We start from the raw sequence: 13,212 nt of genomic DNA, 5'->3' as shown, positions 1-13,212 counted from the left end.
TTCCTTGCCAGTCGTATAGAAGAACATAATACTGATCATCATGGCTTATAGACACCTGACAGCAGCAAATCACAGAAAGGATTAATGGCATCAAGTGCCTTGTACTTAATGCCATTTTCTGTGTTGCAGTGTAGCCCAGAATGCACTATCCAATTACAAAAAAAATTGACAGTCACTGATAAATATTCATTTGCATTATGTATGCAGCTGAAAATAAGGTCCATTAAAGCAAATAAGCATCAATTATTTGTGAAATTAGTTATATTTAAAGTCAAGTTCAGTATTATCAGTATTTATGAGTGATTAATGCAGAACAAAGTTTATTTAAATAATACGGATAAACAGCGAAGTAAGACATATAATGTTTCTATGCAGACATAGAGTAAAAGAAAAGCTTATTCTTTTAAGATATATATTTTAAAGAAACCTCTTGCTGGCAAAATGCAATCCAAAGTTGCAATGGAGTTAGGTGTGCCTGAGTCAACTTTGTGCAGCTGTAAGAAAGATATAAAAAATTAACAATATGCTGACTGGTTTAGATGCTGGTCAAAAATGAAGATTAGCAAATGAGACATACCTGGACAGTACCGTGTAAACTTGGTTCTTTCATCCAGTTTTTCTGAGGTGCCAAAAGAGAAAACATAGATCCCTGTCAGCATCTAATATTAACAGTGATAAGGAGGAGTACACCCTGCTGCTTCTGAAGCCATATTTTCATTTGAGAAAGGACTGATATGACTCAAAAGCCAGCACACTGAGTCCTTTAAGGTTATGCAGGTCAGAAATATCATAGACTGCTAATAAAACAAGAACGATCAGGTCCCAAACAATATAAATCACAAATTACTTACGGGAAAACACACCTGGTGAATGAATAGTGCTCATTCTGTTTGGATTAGTACATTAATTTGTTAACAGATGTGTTTGTTTTGGACATAACTGAATTTTAAATGAATTACATGCATGTATGGTTATTATTTTATTACTTCTGTTATTTTGAGTGTTAGAATTGCTCAAAGTGTGCTGAATATGTGGTGATGTTATTAAGGTACTAATCTGCATATGCAACATGTTTTCATTTGCACTGCTTGTTAGTTCTTTCTTCTTCATTTCTTTATAAGCTGTTGTAATATAACATTGTATGTTGGACTTAACCTTAGCCAAAATCAAGTTCATTTTTTACCTGACCTGAAATATTGATTTTTTTAAATTAAAAAAATTATTCTATAAACAACTAACACATAGCTAAAATATTCTCTATGTGTATGGGTTTATAATCAGGATAATTATTTTTGAAGTAAATGTGTTTATTTGGGTCTTGGTCTAGGTTATTGGGATTCCCATACAATTTACCTGGTGTACCTGACATTGTCCAGGTTATAACATCTTAGTAACATACTTACTAATAATAACTAACATTTTGTTTTGTAAACATTAAGAACTTTCTAGAAGGTTATTTTCCATTAGGTTAAGTGTTTCTTTAGAAAATGTTAATTGTGATGTGAGGTCAAGTAGAGGACTTTAGATACTTGTCACTGGAAAGATTATTCATTCGTACTTTGACATCCGAGTGAATCAAGTTATTGTTGTCTACAGTATTAGATTTGGAATTATTCAAAATATTTCTTCTCTGGAAATACAAAAGTGCTCTCATAACATTCTTGGAAATTGAGACTTGGATTTATAGTGAAATATAATACAACAGGATATATTCTCAGATTGTGATATAGGATATATTCTCAGATTGTGATATTGTGATCCAACAAAAGATCAATAGCTCATCTGCATTATACAGGTTATCACAGACACACCAACACTTTCATCACTGGATTCAATTTGGATTTCAACTACAGTTTATTCAGAACTTTCATATTTAAGACTTGTGTCTATAATTCTATGATTATTTTGTGATTTAATTCACAATACCATAAGTTCTTAGTTTTTTTTCATTTTCACTTTGTATTCTAAGGAAATAAGTTACTTGTTGAATTTTACTAAGTTTGTTGCTTTTCACTCTTTTATGTTACTTAATTTAAGATCACACTCTCGTAACACCGACATCATCCCATCCAAGCTGCCAATGCAGTCCAACTTGAGAAGATGCTTGGACTTGCCCACAAGTAAGCATGTTTGTCCAGTGAAAGAGATTTAACAGAAATCAAAGTCACAGGGAACTTTGAATTCTTGTTCACTCTTTAATATTATATTTCTCTTTTCACAATATATGTTCAAATACACTGTCATGTATTGGATGTATCACAATATCAAAATTCTAGTGACACCCAATCAGCAGAAATGGCATAGGTAACAGAGAGACAGATGAAAGGGCAGACACCATCATGGCATGAAAAGCCCCCTCTTATGGCAATCATATATAATATGCATAAATCTTTATTCAAGTCCATGGTTCAGCCTGATATGAACTAGTCACCAGCACTAAATGCCTTTTTGTGAAGACAGACAACCCTTCTCTAGTAGCTACCTGTCCATTCTTAACTCTAGCCTCCTCCCTAACTGCCCTCAATTCCTGCATTTCTTGTTTCAGCTCCTCAATCATTACTTCCTGCTCCATTGTTCTTGTCTTCATTTCTGTAAGAACAGTCTCATCTGTCTCGGAACTCTGCAATGGTTTATGATAAACCACTTTAAATTAATTTTTACAGCAGTCTTAATTTTAGTGTTTCATTCTTATGGTGATCTCTCACTATAAAGCCCTATGTATACTGCTGCCCCTCATATAGTTTGGATTTGGTCATGGATCCCATATACAATAATCCCTCATTATAAAGTCCTCTGTGTATTGCTGCCACTATTATAACATAAGCATGGTCCCATATACAGTGATCCCTCATTATAAAGTCATCTGTGTATTGCTGCTCTTACGATAACATGACCATGGTCCCATATAGTATCCCTCATTATAAAGTCATCTGTGTCTTGCTGTCCTTACCATAAAATGAGCATGGTCCCATATAGTGATCCCTCATTATAAAGTCATTTGTGTATTGCTGCCCATCTTAAAACATGGGTATGGGCATTGATCCCATATACACTGACCACTCACAATAAAACCCCTCTATATACTGTTACCATTATTCCTATGACATGGACATGTAGCCCAGACAGTCATCCCTCATTATAAAGTCCTGCATATTGTTGTCCATCTTATAACATGGGAATGGTCATTTATCCCAAACAGATTGAGCACTCACAATAAAACCACTCTGTATACTGTTAGTCCTCTTATAATATGGCCATGGATCCCATATAGTGATCCCTTGCCATAAAACCACCCTATATACTGCTGCAAATCCTATAACAGAGTATGGTAATGGATCCCATTTGATTAAATTGTAATTGTATGGTTACATGTTATCTGGTTTTCTTACTTGATTGCAGTTTCTGAGAATCACATTTACTGTGCTTTCAAATAATCAGATACCCTTATATGACCCAGAATTGTCTGAACATACTGAAATATAAGGTGACGCCATTTATATCATGTCACTCATGATTCCCAAAATACTGTTAGAAAGAAGCACTGCAGTTTCTTCTTTAAGGATTTTTCTGGTAAAGAACATATGAGTTGAAGAAATAGAAAACAGGGGTTTACAGAACTAACTTAATCCTTATATAAGCTTGTAGAACTATGTAGCTTAATTCTCATATGAACTTAAAGAAATTGATTAATTCTCATATGGACTTGTAGATCTAGTTAATTCTCATAAGGGCTTGTAGAACTAGGCTAAAGCTTAATTTTCATATGGGCTTGTAGAACTAGCTTAATTCTCTAATGGGCTTATAGAACTGGCCAAATTCTCATACGGACTTGTAGAACTAGCTTAATTCTCTAATGGGCTTATAGAACTAGCCTAATTCTCATACAGACTTGTAGAATTAGCTTAATTCTCAAATGGGCTTGTAGAACTAGCTTAATTCTCATATGGACTTGTAGAATTAGCTCAATTCTCAAATGGGCTTGTAGAACTAGCTTAATTCTCATATGGGCTTGTAGAAATTGCTTTATTCTCCATATGGGCTGTAGATCTAGTTTAATTTTCTAATGGGCTTGTAGAACTAGCTTTATTCTCATATGGACTTGTAGAAATAGCTTAATTCTCTAACGGGATTTATCATCCTTTGTCTCATACTAGATAACTCCATGCACCAATGAGGTTATTTAATACAGGCTACAGGTATTACAGTGAGAAACTTAAAATAGAACTAAAACTGAAACTACCTTCAAAGCTTGCTCGTGCTCTAACTGTTCTGTACTCAGCTGAAATTGTAATGCCATTATTTCTTGTCTTAATGTGTCCATCTCCATCTCTCCTTCTTCCAACCTCTCTTTCTCCTCGACAAGTCTCTCACTGTTAGATATCATCCTGTCCAACTCACTTTGCAATTCTTCAAGCTTTGCCTCTTTCCCTGACATTTCTTTTATCAGGACTTCCTTTTCCTGTTGAATTTTCTCATTCTCTCTAACAATATTTTCAAAGTCAATCTTGGTTTGTAAAAATTTGTTTTCTAATGAAGCAATTGTCTCCTCAGCATCTTTAATTTCCTTACTCTTCATTTCTTTTTGTTCTTCAAGATTTCTGGTCAGCAAGTTAAACTTCTCCTCAACATCAACTTTCTCCTCTGTTAGTTGTTTGAGATTATTTTCCATTTCTTCCATCTTCCCTGTCATCTCAAGTTTGATCTTTTCAAAATCAGTCAATTCTCTGACCTTAGCATCTAAGTTCTCCTTTAACTCACCCAAATATTCATCAAGTTCTGTTATTCTTTTATATGAATTCTTCAAGTCTTGATCTTTCTTTTCATTTGCAATTCTAAGTTCATTAACCTCCATTTCAAAATTGCTAACCAGACATTTTCTATTTTCAGCCTCAGACTTTAATTTGTCTATTTCTTCATCTTTCTCTCTTTCAACATTTTCAGCCAAGATTTTAAGATTGTCAAATTCTGTGCTTACTGCAGAGAGTGCACCTGAAATCCCTTCTTTTTCCTCTTGTAATTTTGACAAGGAATCCAGAGTTAAATTAAATTTTTCTTCCAGTGATTCTCTGTCATTAGTCATAGTTTTTAAACTCTCTGATACTCTTGCCATTTCCTCTTTCAAGCAGTGATGCTTTGATGCTAATTCTCTCTTTTCTGCTTCCAGAATACTTTTTTCTTCATAAACCCTTTCTAATTCAGAGGATGTTTGACCAAGCTGTTCTCTGATAGAGACCAGATCATTGCAAGCCTCCTCAAGACTCTGAGTAAGTTCATCCCTTTTCTCTTCAACTTCTGACAACATTAGCTTCAGTTCATTTTCTACCTGTTCTCTACCTTTCTTAAGATCTAATACTTCCTCTCTTAGCTCAGCAATAGACTTGATTTTTTCACCAAGCTCTTCTTCCAAATCACATTTTTCTGTTTGAATATTTGACAAATCAACTCTCAGTTGATCAAAACTAGAATGCAATGTGGTCTTCTCATCCTGCAATTTGTCTATTTTTGACTGCAGTAGTTCCTGTTGTAACAATAATTCTTCCTTTTCACAATAAATTTTTTCATAAGCATCTTTATGACTCTGACCTTCTTCCCTCAGAGTATTTTCAACATCTTCCTTTTCTCTCATCAAGATAATTATTTTTTTCTCCAGATCTGTACATCTGTTGAGTAACTCTGATTTCAATTCTTCTTTACTCTTCTCCAGTTCATCAATAGTACTGCATAGGGAACCATTCTTTTGTTTCATCTCTACCTCCACATTTTCTTTGTCTCTAAGCTGAATTTGCAATTCTGAATGATCCTGTACAAGAAGAATAAATTTCTCTTCCAAGTCCATCTTCTCCTTCTCCATCCCATCTAACTTTGAAATTAGGTCTTTTTCCAATTTCATCTTTAGGTTCATTTCTTTTTGCAATTCGTTCAATTTACAATCAAGTTCATTTTTTTCCTTAATTAAATTATCTCTATTCATATTCTCATCTTTCTCTAAGGCTTGCTTATGTTCAATTTCCTTTTCTAGAACAATGATTTTACTTTGCAAATCATCTCTCTCACTGCTCAAAGCATCAATACTTGTCTGAAGATCACTTTCAACCTGATCTCTTCTTTCAATGTCTTTTTGAAATGTTTGTATATTTTGCTTTAGCATTTCATTTTCTTCTTGCATTGCAGCAAGGTTTACATCATATTCCTTCTTTTCTTGAGAAGCGGTCTCAAGATCAAGTTGTACAAGATTCAACTTATCAATTAATTCTTCTTTTTCAGAATTCAATGACTTCATTTCTTTTTCAAGCGACTGTGCCACCTCTATCCTTTTCTCCAGTTCTGACTTTAAAGACGTCACCTGACCTTCCAAGTCTCCTTTTTCTTTCACAATATTCTCACAATTCTTTTCAGCATCTGAAAGTTGCTGAAGCCTATTTTTAATTTCTGCTTTCATTTCTTCAACTGAAGTATACAGGGTTTCCATGTCATTTTCAACACCTTTCAGTTTACTTTCTTTTTCACTAATTTCAGCAACTTTGGCTTTTACCTCCTCGACTAATGAAGATATTCTATCTTCCAACTGCACGTTCTCAGTTCTCAATTCCTCAATTAAAATGTCACTTTCGTTTTCATTCTGAACTTTCTGATTCAAATCCTCTTGCAATATAGACATTTTACTTTCAAGTTCTTCCTTCTGTTTTGTGACATCACTGCATTTCTGATCAAGTTCCTCTATCTCATTAGATTTTAATCCTACCTCTGCTTTCAATGTTGCAATCTCCTTATCTAAGCTGTTCTTTTCTTCTTCTAATTTGTCAATTTTTTCATCCTTTATTTTACCCTCCTGAATCATCCTTTCTAAGCTTCCCTCCAATTCATTCACTTGTTCTTGTAAAGTTTTCTTCTCATTTTGAAGACGATCATTTATCAAAGATGATTCATGCTCACTCTGCACTTTCTTTTCTAATTCTTCGCTGAGAGCAGTAATTTGGCCATCTAATTTAGCTCTGTCGTTCATCAAGTTTTGCACCTCTAAGCTCAGGCTCTTCTCCTGTTCGCAAGCTTTATTGAGATCTTCTTGCAACAAATCAAAACTAGAGACCACTTCATCTTTTTCTTGACTAAGAGTTTCTAGTCTCTCTTCCATTTCCTCTTTCTCTTCTTCAAATTTTTCTTTCAGAACAGTTTTCTCCTTCTCTGATTTCATAATCTCATTCTTCAACTGTTCAATTACAACTTTGTTTTCATTGTCCTTTTTATTCAGCTCCTCCACACGCAAAGTCATTTTAGTTACATTTTCTATCAACTTCTCCTTTTCACTAGTTAAAGTTCCTAATTTTTCACTGACTTTTCTCTCCTTTTCCATAAGGTCATAAATTTTCTCATCCTTCTGTCTCACTGTTTCCTCAAGGTTTCCTAATTTCTGCACAATTTCGGACTGATTTTTACTAGTGAGATCATAGAATTCCTTTGTACGCTGAACATCTTCTTCTGCTCGACTAAGTTTCCATTTGAGTTTTGATATTTCATTCTCATTTTCTGAAACTTCCAATCTTAATTTTTCTCTGTCTGATTCCAGTTCTATTTTAATGTCTTGTAAACTACTTACTTCCTCATTTTTGTCTTGGAAATTTTTGGACAAAGATTTCAACTTTTCAGTTTCCACTTTAACAGAATTTTCTAAGAATTCAACCTTTGTTAAGAGATTACTTTCACATTCTTGTAGCTTAGCAACAATTGTTTCCAATTCAACATTTTTCTCCATGGCGATTGTGAAATCACTTTGTAATGTAATAATTTGTTTTGAAAAAGAATCTTTATCTCTTTGAAGTTTCTCATTTTCTGCAGATGTACTGGCCACTTTTTCTAACAATTCATTCCTGATCCTCTCTAAATCTCTCACAGATTCCTGATATTCCTTCTCTGACCTTTTTTTACTGTCTGTAATCTGTGATAACTGTTGCTGGAGTTCTGAGATGGTATTATGATTATCTTTATCCTTCTGTCTCATTTCATCCATATGAGATACAATTTTCTCTTGAGTTGAGCTTATATTCTCAATCTTCTTTACTTTCTCTCTAATCATTTCCTGCATATTTACTATCTCTTGCTCCATAACTGAACACTTCTTTCCAATATCTTCCTTCTCTTGCTCAAGGAAGTTCTTTTCTTCCAATAATGCCTGTTCTCTTTCCTCTGAGTCTGCAATATCCCTTTCTCTTTTTCTCAATTCTTCTTCTAAAGAACTCAATTTAATCATGAGATCAGATTGACTTTTTGTAGCAATGTTGTAAAATTCACTAGTTTTCTGAAGTTCTCCCTGAGATTTCTGAATGTTCTCTTTCATTTCTAATAACTCGTTTCTTTTAGTTTGCAGTTCCTCAAAAAGTCTTTCACTGTGTGATCTTTGATTGCTCAACTCAGCTGTTCTCTCTATTATGATTTTCTCCTTCTCAGCCAAACTTTCTCTGAACTCTGCTACTTTCAGTGTCTCGACCTTGAGCTGACTTTCAAGGTCACTGACCTTTGATTTCAATTCCTGTTCGTGATCTTGTAGCCTAGCAACCGCAATTTCTGTTGCAACACATTTTTCCTTCACAACACTGAATTCCGTTTTCAGTTCAGAATATTTCTCATCAAGACACTGTTTCTCTTCTTGTAGTTTATCTTTATTGGACTTCACATCATCAAGTGTCTTCTTGATATCTTTAAAATATTTATGCATTTCATTCAGTCTATCTTCAAAACTGCCATCTATGTGTGGAGCCTATTAAAAAAAGACCAACTAATTATGAAATAGTTTTACTACCAAGATAAATTTGAAGTGTCAAGTTAATATATTTATATGCATAAGGTGTAATGGTATATAAACACAATCGTGAAAACAGAGTGAAGAAGTCGGTTTAGGCATCACAAACTAAGATATACAATAGTGAAAACGAAGATAAAGGCAAAATAGAATAAAAACTAGGATAAAAATAAAAACTCAAATTTTGTACCTGAACTATACTCCCTCAAGAACTCTAAGATGTTTGTGTGATTTGGATTTTTAACATAGCTTTAAAAAAGATTCAGTCATATTGCTATGATGTCTGCAGTGTGGCAGTTTATAGTGATGTCTAGCAATGGGGCATCATGCCACAGACATGAAGCATGATGTCCCACCCAGTCACATTATCCTGACACCAGGCCGACCAGTCCTAACACTAACCTCTTAATGCTGTGCACCAAAGAAGGCAGCTGTTAGTAACATTTTTAGTCTTTGGTATGACTCAGCCGGTGATCGAACCCATGACCTCCCGCATCTGAGGTGAATGCTCTAACCACTAGGCTGCCGGAGCAGTCAGAAGTCTAAGATCTTGGTTGGAATGTCACCATGTAATGTATCACAAAGCAAAAAGCTACCTACACTGACCACCTCTTAAAGCATGCAGGGGGACATATCAGACCAATTTTATCTCCCTCTTCATGCTGGGGAGGAGATAAATCACCCCAACATGCAGGGGGCCATATCAGGCCTATTCTACCTCCCCCAACATGCTGGGAGGAGATAAATCACCCCAACATGCAGGGGACCATATCAGGTCTATTCTACCTCCCCCAACATGCTGGGAGGAGGTAAATCACCCCAACAACCAGGTGGGACCTATCTGACATATATCATCTACCCAAACAGGCACTTTATTTCATAATTTTATTTGAGTAAAACAGATTTAGATGTTTTCTTAAATTTACTGACATTTTACTTCTTTTTGCATATTGCTCTGTCTGAAGTCCTCCAAGTCTGGATCTCATAATCTGACATAACAGTAAATCACTGCTCAAAACACCAATCTGATTAGTTTTCTAGCATTTTAAACAAGTCCTCATATCTGTGACTGATTAATTTTCTGGCATATGAAACAAAGTCCTCACATTCAACATGTCTCTATATGTCAGACTAGTTTTCTAGCATATTAAGCAAGTGCTCACCATCAACATGTCTCTCTCTCTTTATATCAGATTAGTTTCCTAGCAGTTTAAACAAGTCCTCATATTCAACATGTCTCTACATCTGTGTCTGAATAGTTTTCTAGCATACTGAGCAAGTCCTCATATTCAATCAACATGTCTCAATATCTGTGTATGATTAGTTTCCTTGCATACAAAACAAGTCATCACATTCAGAACTTAGTCCCCATCTGACTGTGATTAGTTTTATATCAATGATACACGTCTCATGACTTTTCCCCTACTAATGATCTTGAACTCTGAACATGAGACTTGACTACAGCATGATAAGGTGTGGCCAAGGATAACATTTCATTAAAATATATGTACAGGTTACAAAATGACAGCCTGGATAAGGAAACAGTACACTGGCATGCATTATTCCTTGTTGTGACTGTGACCTTGAGGTAGGGAATAGGTCACTGAATATAAAAAGCATTGTCAAGTCATAATATATAGCATGTTAAAGTTTCATTTGGATATCTTCCTTGATTCAAATATATACCTACGCATGAACAGGTGTCACTTTTTTTCTCCGTTGCCATGGTTCTTTACCTTGAGGCATGTGGTGTGGCTATAGCCTCTAACACAATGTCTGGGCATGAAGTACAACTGGTCAAAGTTACATTAAAATATCTAAAAGGAGTTCAAAAGTTTTTCTCTGGACAAGGATACAGGTTATATTTTCCATATCCATGACACTCACCTTGAGGCAATCTCATGGCTGTGTTATAAAACATGATCTATACATGATATATAATTAAAGTTTGATTAAAATACTTTCAGAGGTTCAAAATTATATTCCAGAGAAGAACAGAAATAAAATATCACATTTTCCCCTACTGAGACCTTGACTTTATAACAGGCGGTGTGGTTATGATAAGCAACACATTGTATATTTATGATATATGCTTGGGCAAAGTTGAAATAAAATATTTTCTGGGTCTCAAATCCAAATATGGATACGAGTCATAAAATCACATTTTCCTTGCCATGACCTCAGTCCTGTGGCTGGGGTGCATGGCATGCCAACTAGCCATAATATATACTTGGACAAAAGTTTGTAAAAAAAGTTTTTTCAGCCATAGAAGTTATGGCCCAGAAATCAATATGATAATGGATGGATGGCCTGACAACACCCTAGACTTGGGATTAGCTGCAGCACTCTGTTGGTAGAGCATTGGTCTTAACATACAAGTGTTGTGGGTTCAATACCCACTCAGGACATCTGGGGTAGGCTAACTCTGTGTGTCATGGGGATGACACTTTGATCTCCATTCCTATGCATGATACAGCCAATAATATGATGAAAGTGCCATTAACACCAACTAACCAACATAAGACACTAAGTGTTCATTCCAGAAATGGAAACAGTGCAGTCCCATGGCCTATACCAGGTCAACAAACTGGGGTCACACATATCATTATCACAGGCACTCAATAGTGACTTATTCATTTCTGCAATAAATATTCACTTTTTAAAATAATCTTGGAAAATTTAATTCTAGAGGTACAATTTCCTTCGCCACTAAAGTAACAATGTTCGCTGTTGAGGTCAGGTTTTTTTTAAAAATTGACAATGAAAATCTCACAAACTGTCATATATTTTGACTCAGTGAGGACTGATTCAATGTATATAATGCAGAAGTGAATATTTATCACAGAATTTATTAAATCCATGACCCAATGTTCATTTTTTCCTCCATGCACCATATTTGCCTGCCTATAAGTCATTACAGAGTTTAAGTTGAATGAGCGAATTTGGCAAATTTTCCATCCTTCATCCATATAAAGTTGATGTTGAGTATAAGACAAGGAGGCCAGATCAATACCTTGGCTTCATAAGTTTTACTTTGTTCCTCACAGCATCGCAAATTTTACCCTTTTCTGTAACAATTGTTGTTGTTGTTATAGGGTTTAACGCCATTTTTCAGCGCAAGATAGGCTATACATAGCGGCCAGTATTAATGGTGGAGGAAGAATCTGGGAAAACCCCGAAATAAACCACCAACCCACGAGAAGCTACTGGCAAGCTTTCTCACATAACCACATTGTCCGAGCCCGAAACTCGAACCCATGCAAACAGAGGTGAGATGGCAGTGATCCATGATGGAGAGCGCTTTAGACCACTCGGCCACTCGGGGCCCTTCTGTAACAGAGCATCCTCTCTGGTCTGGATCAATAAATGTAACTAAAAGAACATATTCTGTTTCACAAGAAGTATTTTAAATGTGTTATATACTGTTAGCTACATATAATGACACTGACATGAAAATTTATCAAGTTGCAGATAGGATAAAATTTGTGATGCCATGTAGAATTAAACTATAATAACCTCCAGTTTCATAAATATTAAAAGCATCACTGTATGCTATTTCAGGTTACCAACAATAGGGAAATTGTATCATTTATGCTAAAATGCTTTTTCCACATTTGGTGGGGGGGAGATACAGAGAGAGACGCATATTTATTCCTCACATTTTTTTTGCACTCATGATCAAAATAGAATATGGCCTGATATATGAGAGAGAGATTCCAGGTCTTTGTGGGTTTTTTCTTCACCTTGTTGGGGCCTTGAGTGGCTGAGTGGTCTAAGGTTTATATCCAAAAGTTATATATAGACAGACAACTGTTGTACTGACATGAAAATCTAGAAATGCTATTAAAACCAAACAACCATCTTAAGATGTACATCACTAATATCTGATAAACTGATACAAAACCCAGAAAATCCAAGCACATCATCAAGTATGCCAGTCACATTGTCTGGATGGTTTGGTTTTTGGTGCTTTATGGCACAGCAACACACGTAGGTTATGTAGTCCCAAGTCCATTGGAGTTAAGTGCCTTGCCCAAGGACACACCACAATAGCTGATCCCCAGTTTTGTTTGTCTAACTTGAGCGGTTCTTGCTTAACTGTGCCAAGGTTTTGTCAACAGAGTCCAAGTCCAAAAAGTTAAAATTGGCAATGACTGATACTATTTCAATTAGGACCATCAAGACATCACAAGAGAGCTATTGCTAAAAATCAATGTTGATATAACCATACAGATGAGATGAGTGGAGGTAACAATAATTTCAAAATATGACTTTCCATTCAGATGGAGTAGCAATAACAATGTTTTCAAGATGGCTGTATGGTAGGTCATCTGGTTAAAGCTCTTCTTTCCAATATTACTCCTTTCAAACAGAGTTGTGATACAAAGATTTTTAACATGCTGTCATTGTAGTTGTCA

The 13,212-nt window shown here is 35.3% G+C and overlaps 1 protein-coding gene across 4 annotated transcripts in view; it reads right to left on the bottom strand.

The window, feature by feature from the left end:
* The window catches only part of LOC149792003 (uncharacterized), a 105,410-nt gene that overhangs the window by 45,618 nt on the left and 46,580 nt on the right, over positions 1-13,212 (bottom strand). For 3 of the 4 annotated variants that reach the window (XM_089970497.1, XM_089970500.1, XM_089970498.1), the window contains exons 11-13: positions 4,241-8,752; positions 2,483-2,620; positions 578-619 (exon numbers count right to left, since the gene is read on the bottom strand). In XM_089970497.1, the coding sequence (XP_089826623.1) occupies positions 578-619; positions 2,483-2,620; positions 4,241-8,752 (4,692 nt within the window). The remainder of the gene's footprint in view (positions 1-577; positions 620-2,482; positions 2,621-4,240; positions 8,753-13,212) is intronic. The other variant, XM_089970499.1, reaches the window with a different exon arrangement.

The sequence above is a fragment of the Sinohyriopsis cumingii genome, chromosome 9, assembly GCF_028554795.1.
Source record: "Sinohyriopsis cumingii isolate HCF-2022 chromosome 9, ASM2855479v2, whole genome shotgun sequence".
Classification (NCBI taxonomy): Eukaryota; Metazoa; Mollusca; class Bivalvia; order Unionida; family Unionidae; genus Sinohyriopsis; species Sinohyriopsis cumingii.
The sequence above is the reverse complement of the archived record's forward strand: the minus strand, read 5'-3'. Positions and strand labels throughout refer to the sequence as shown.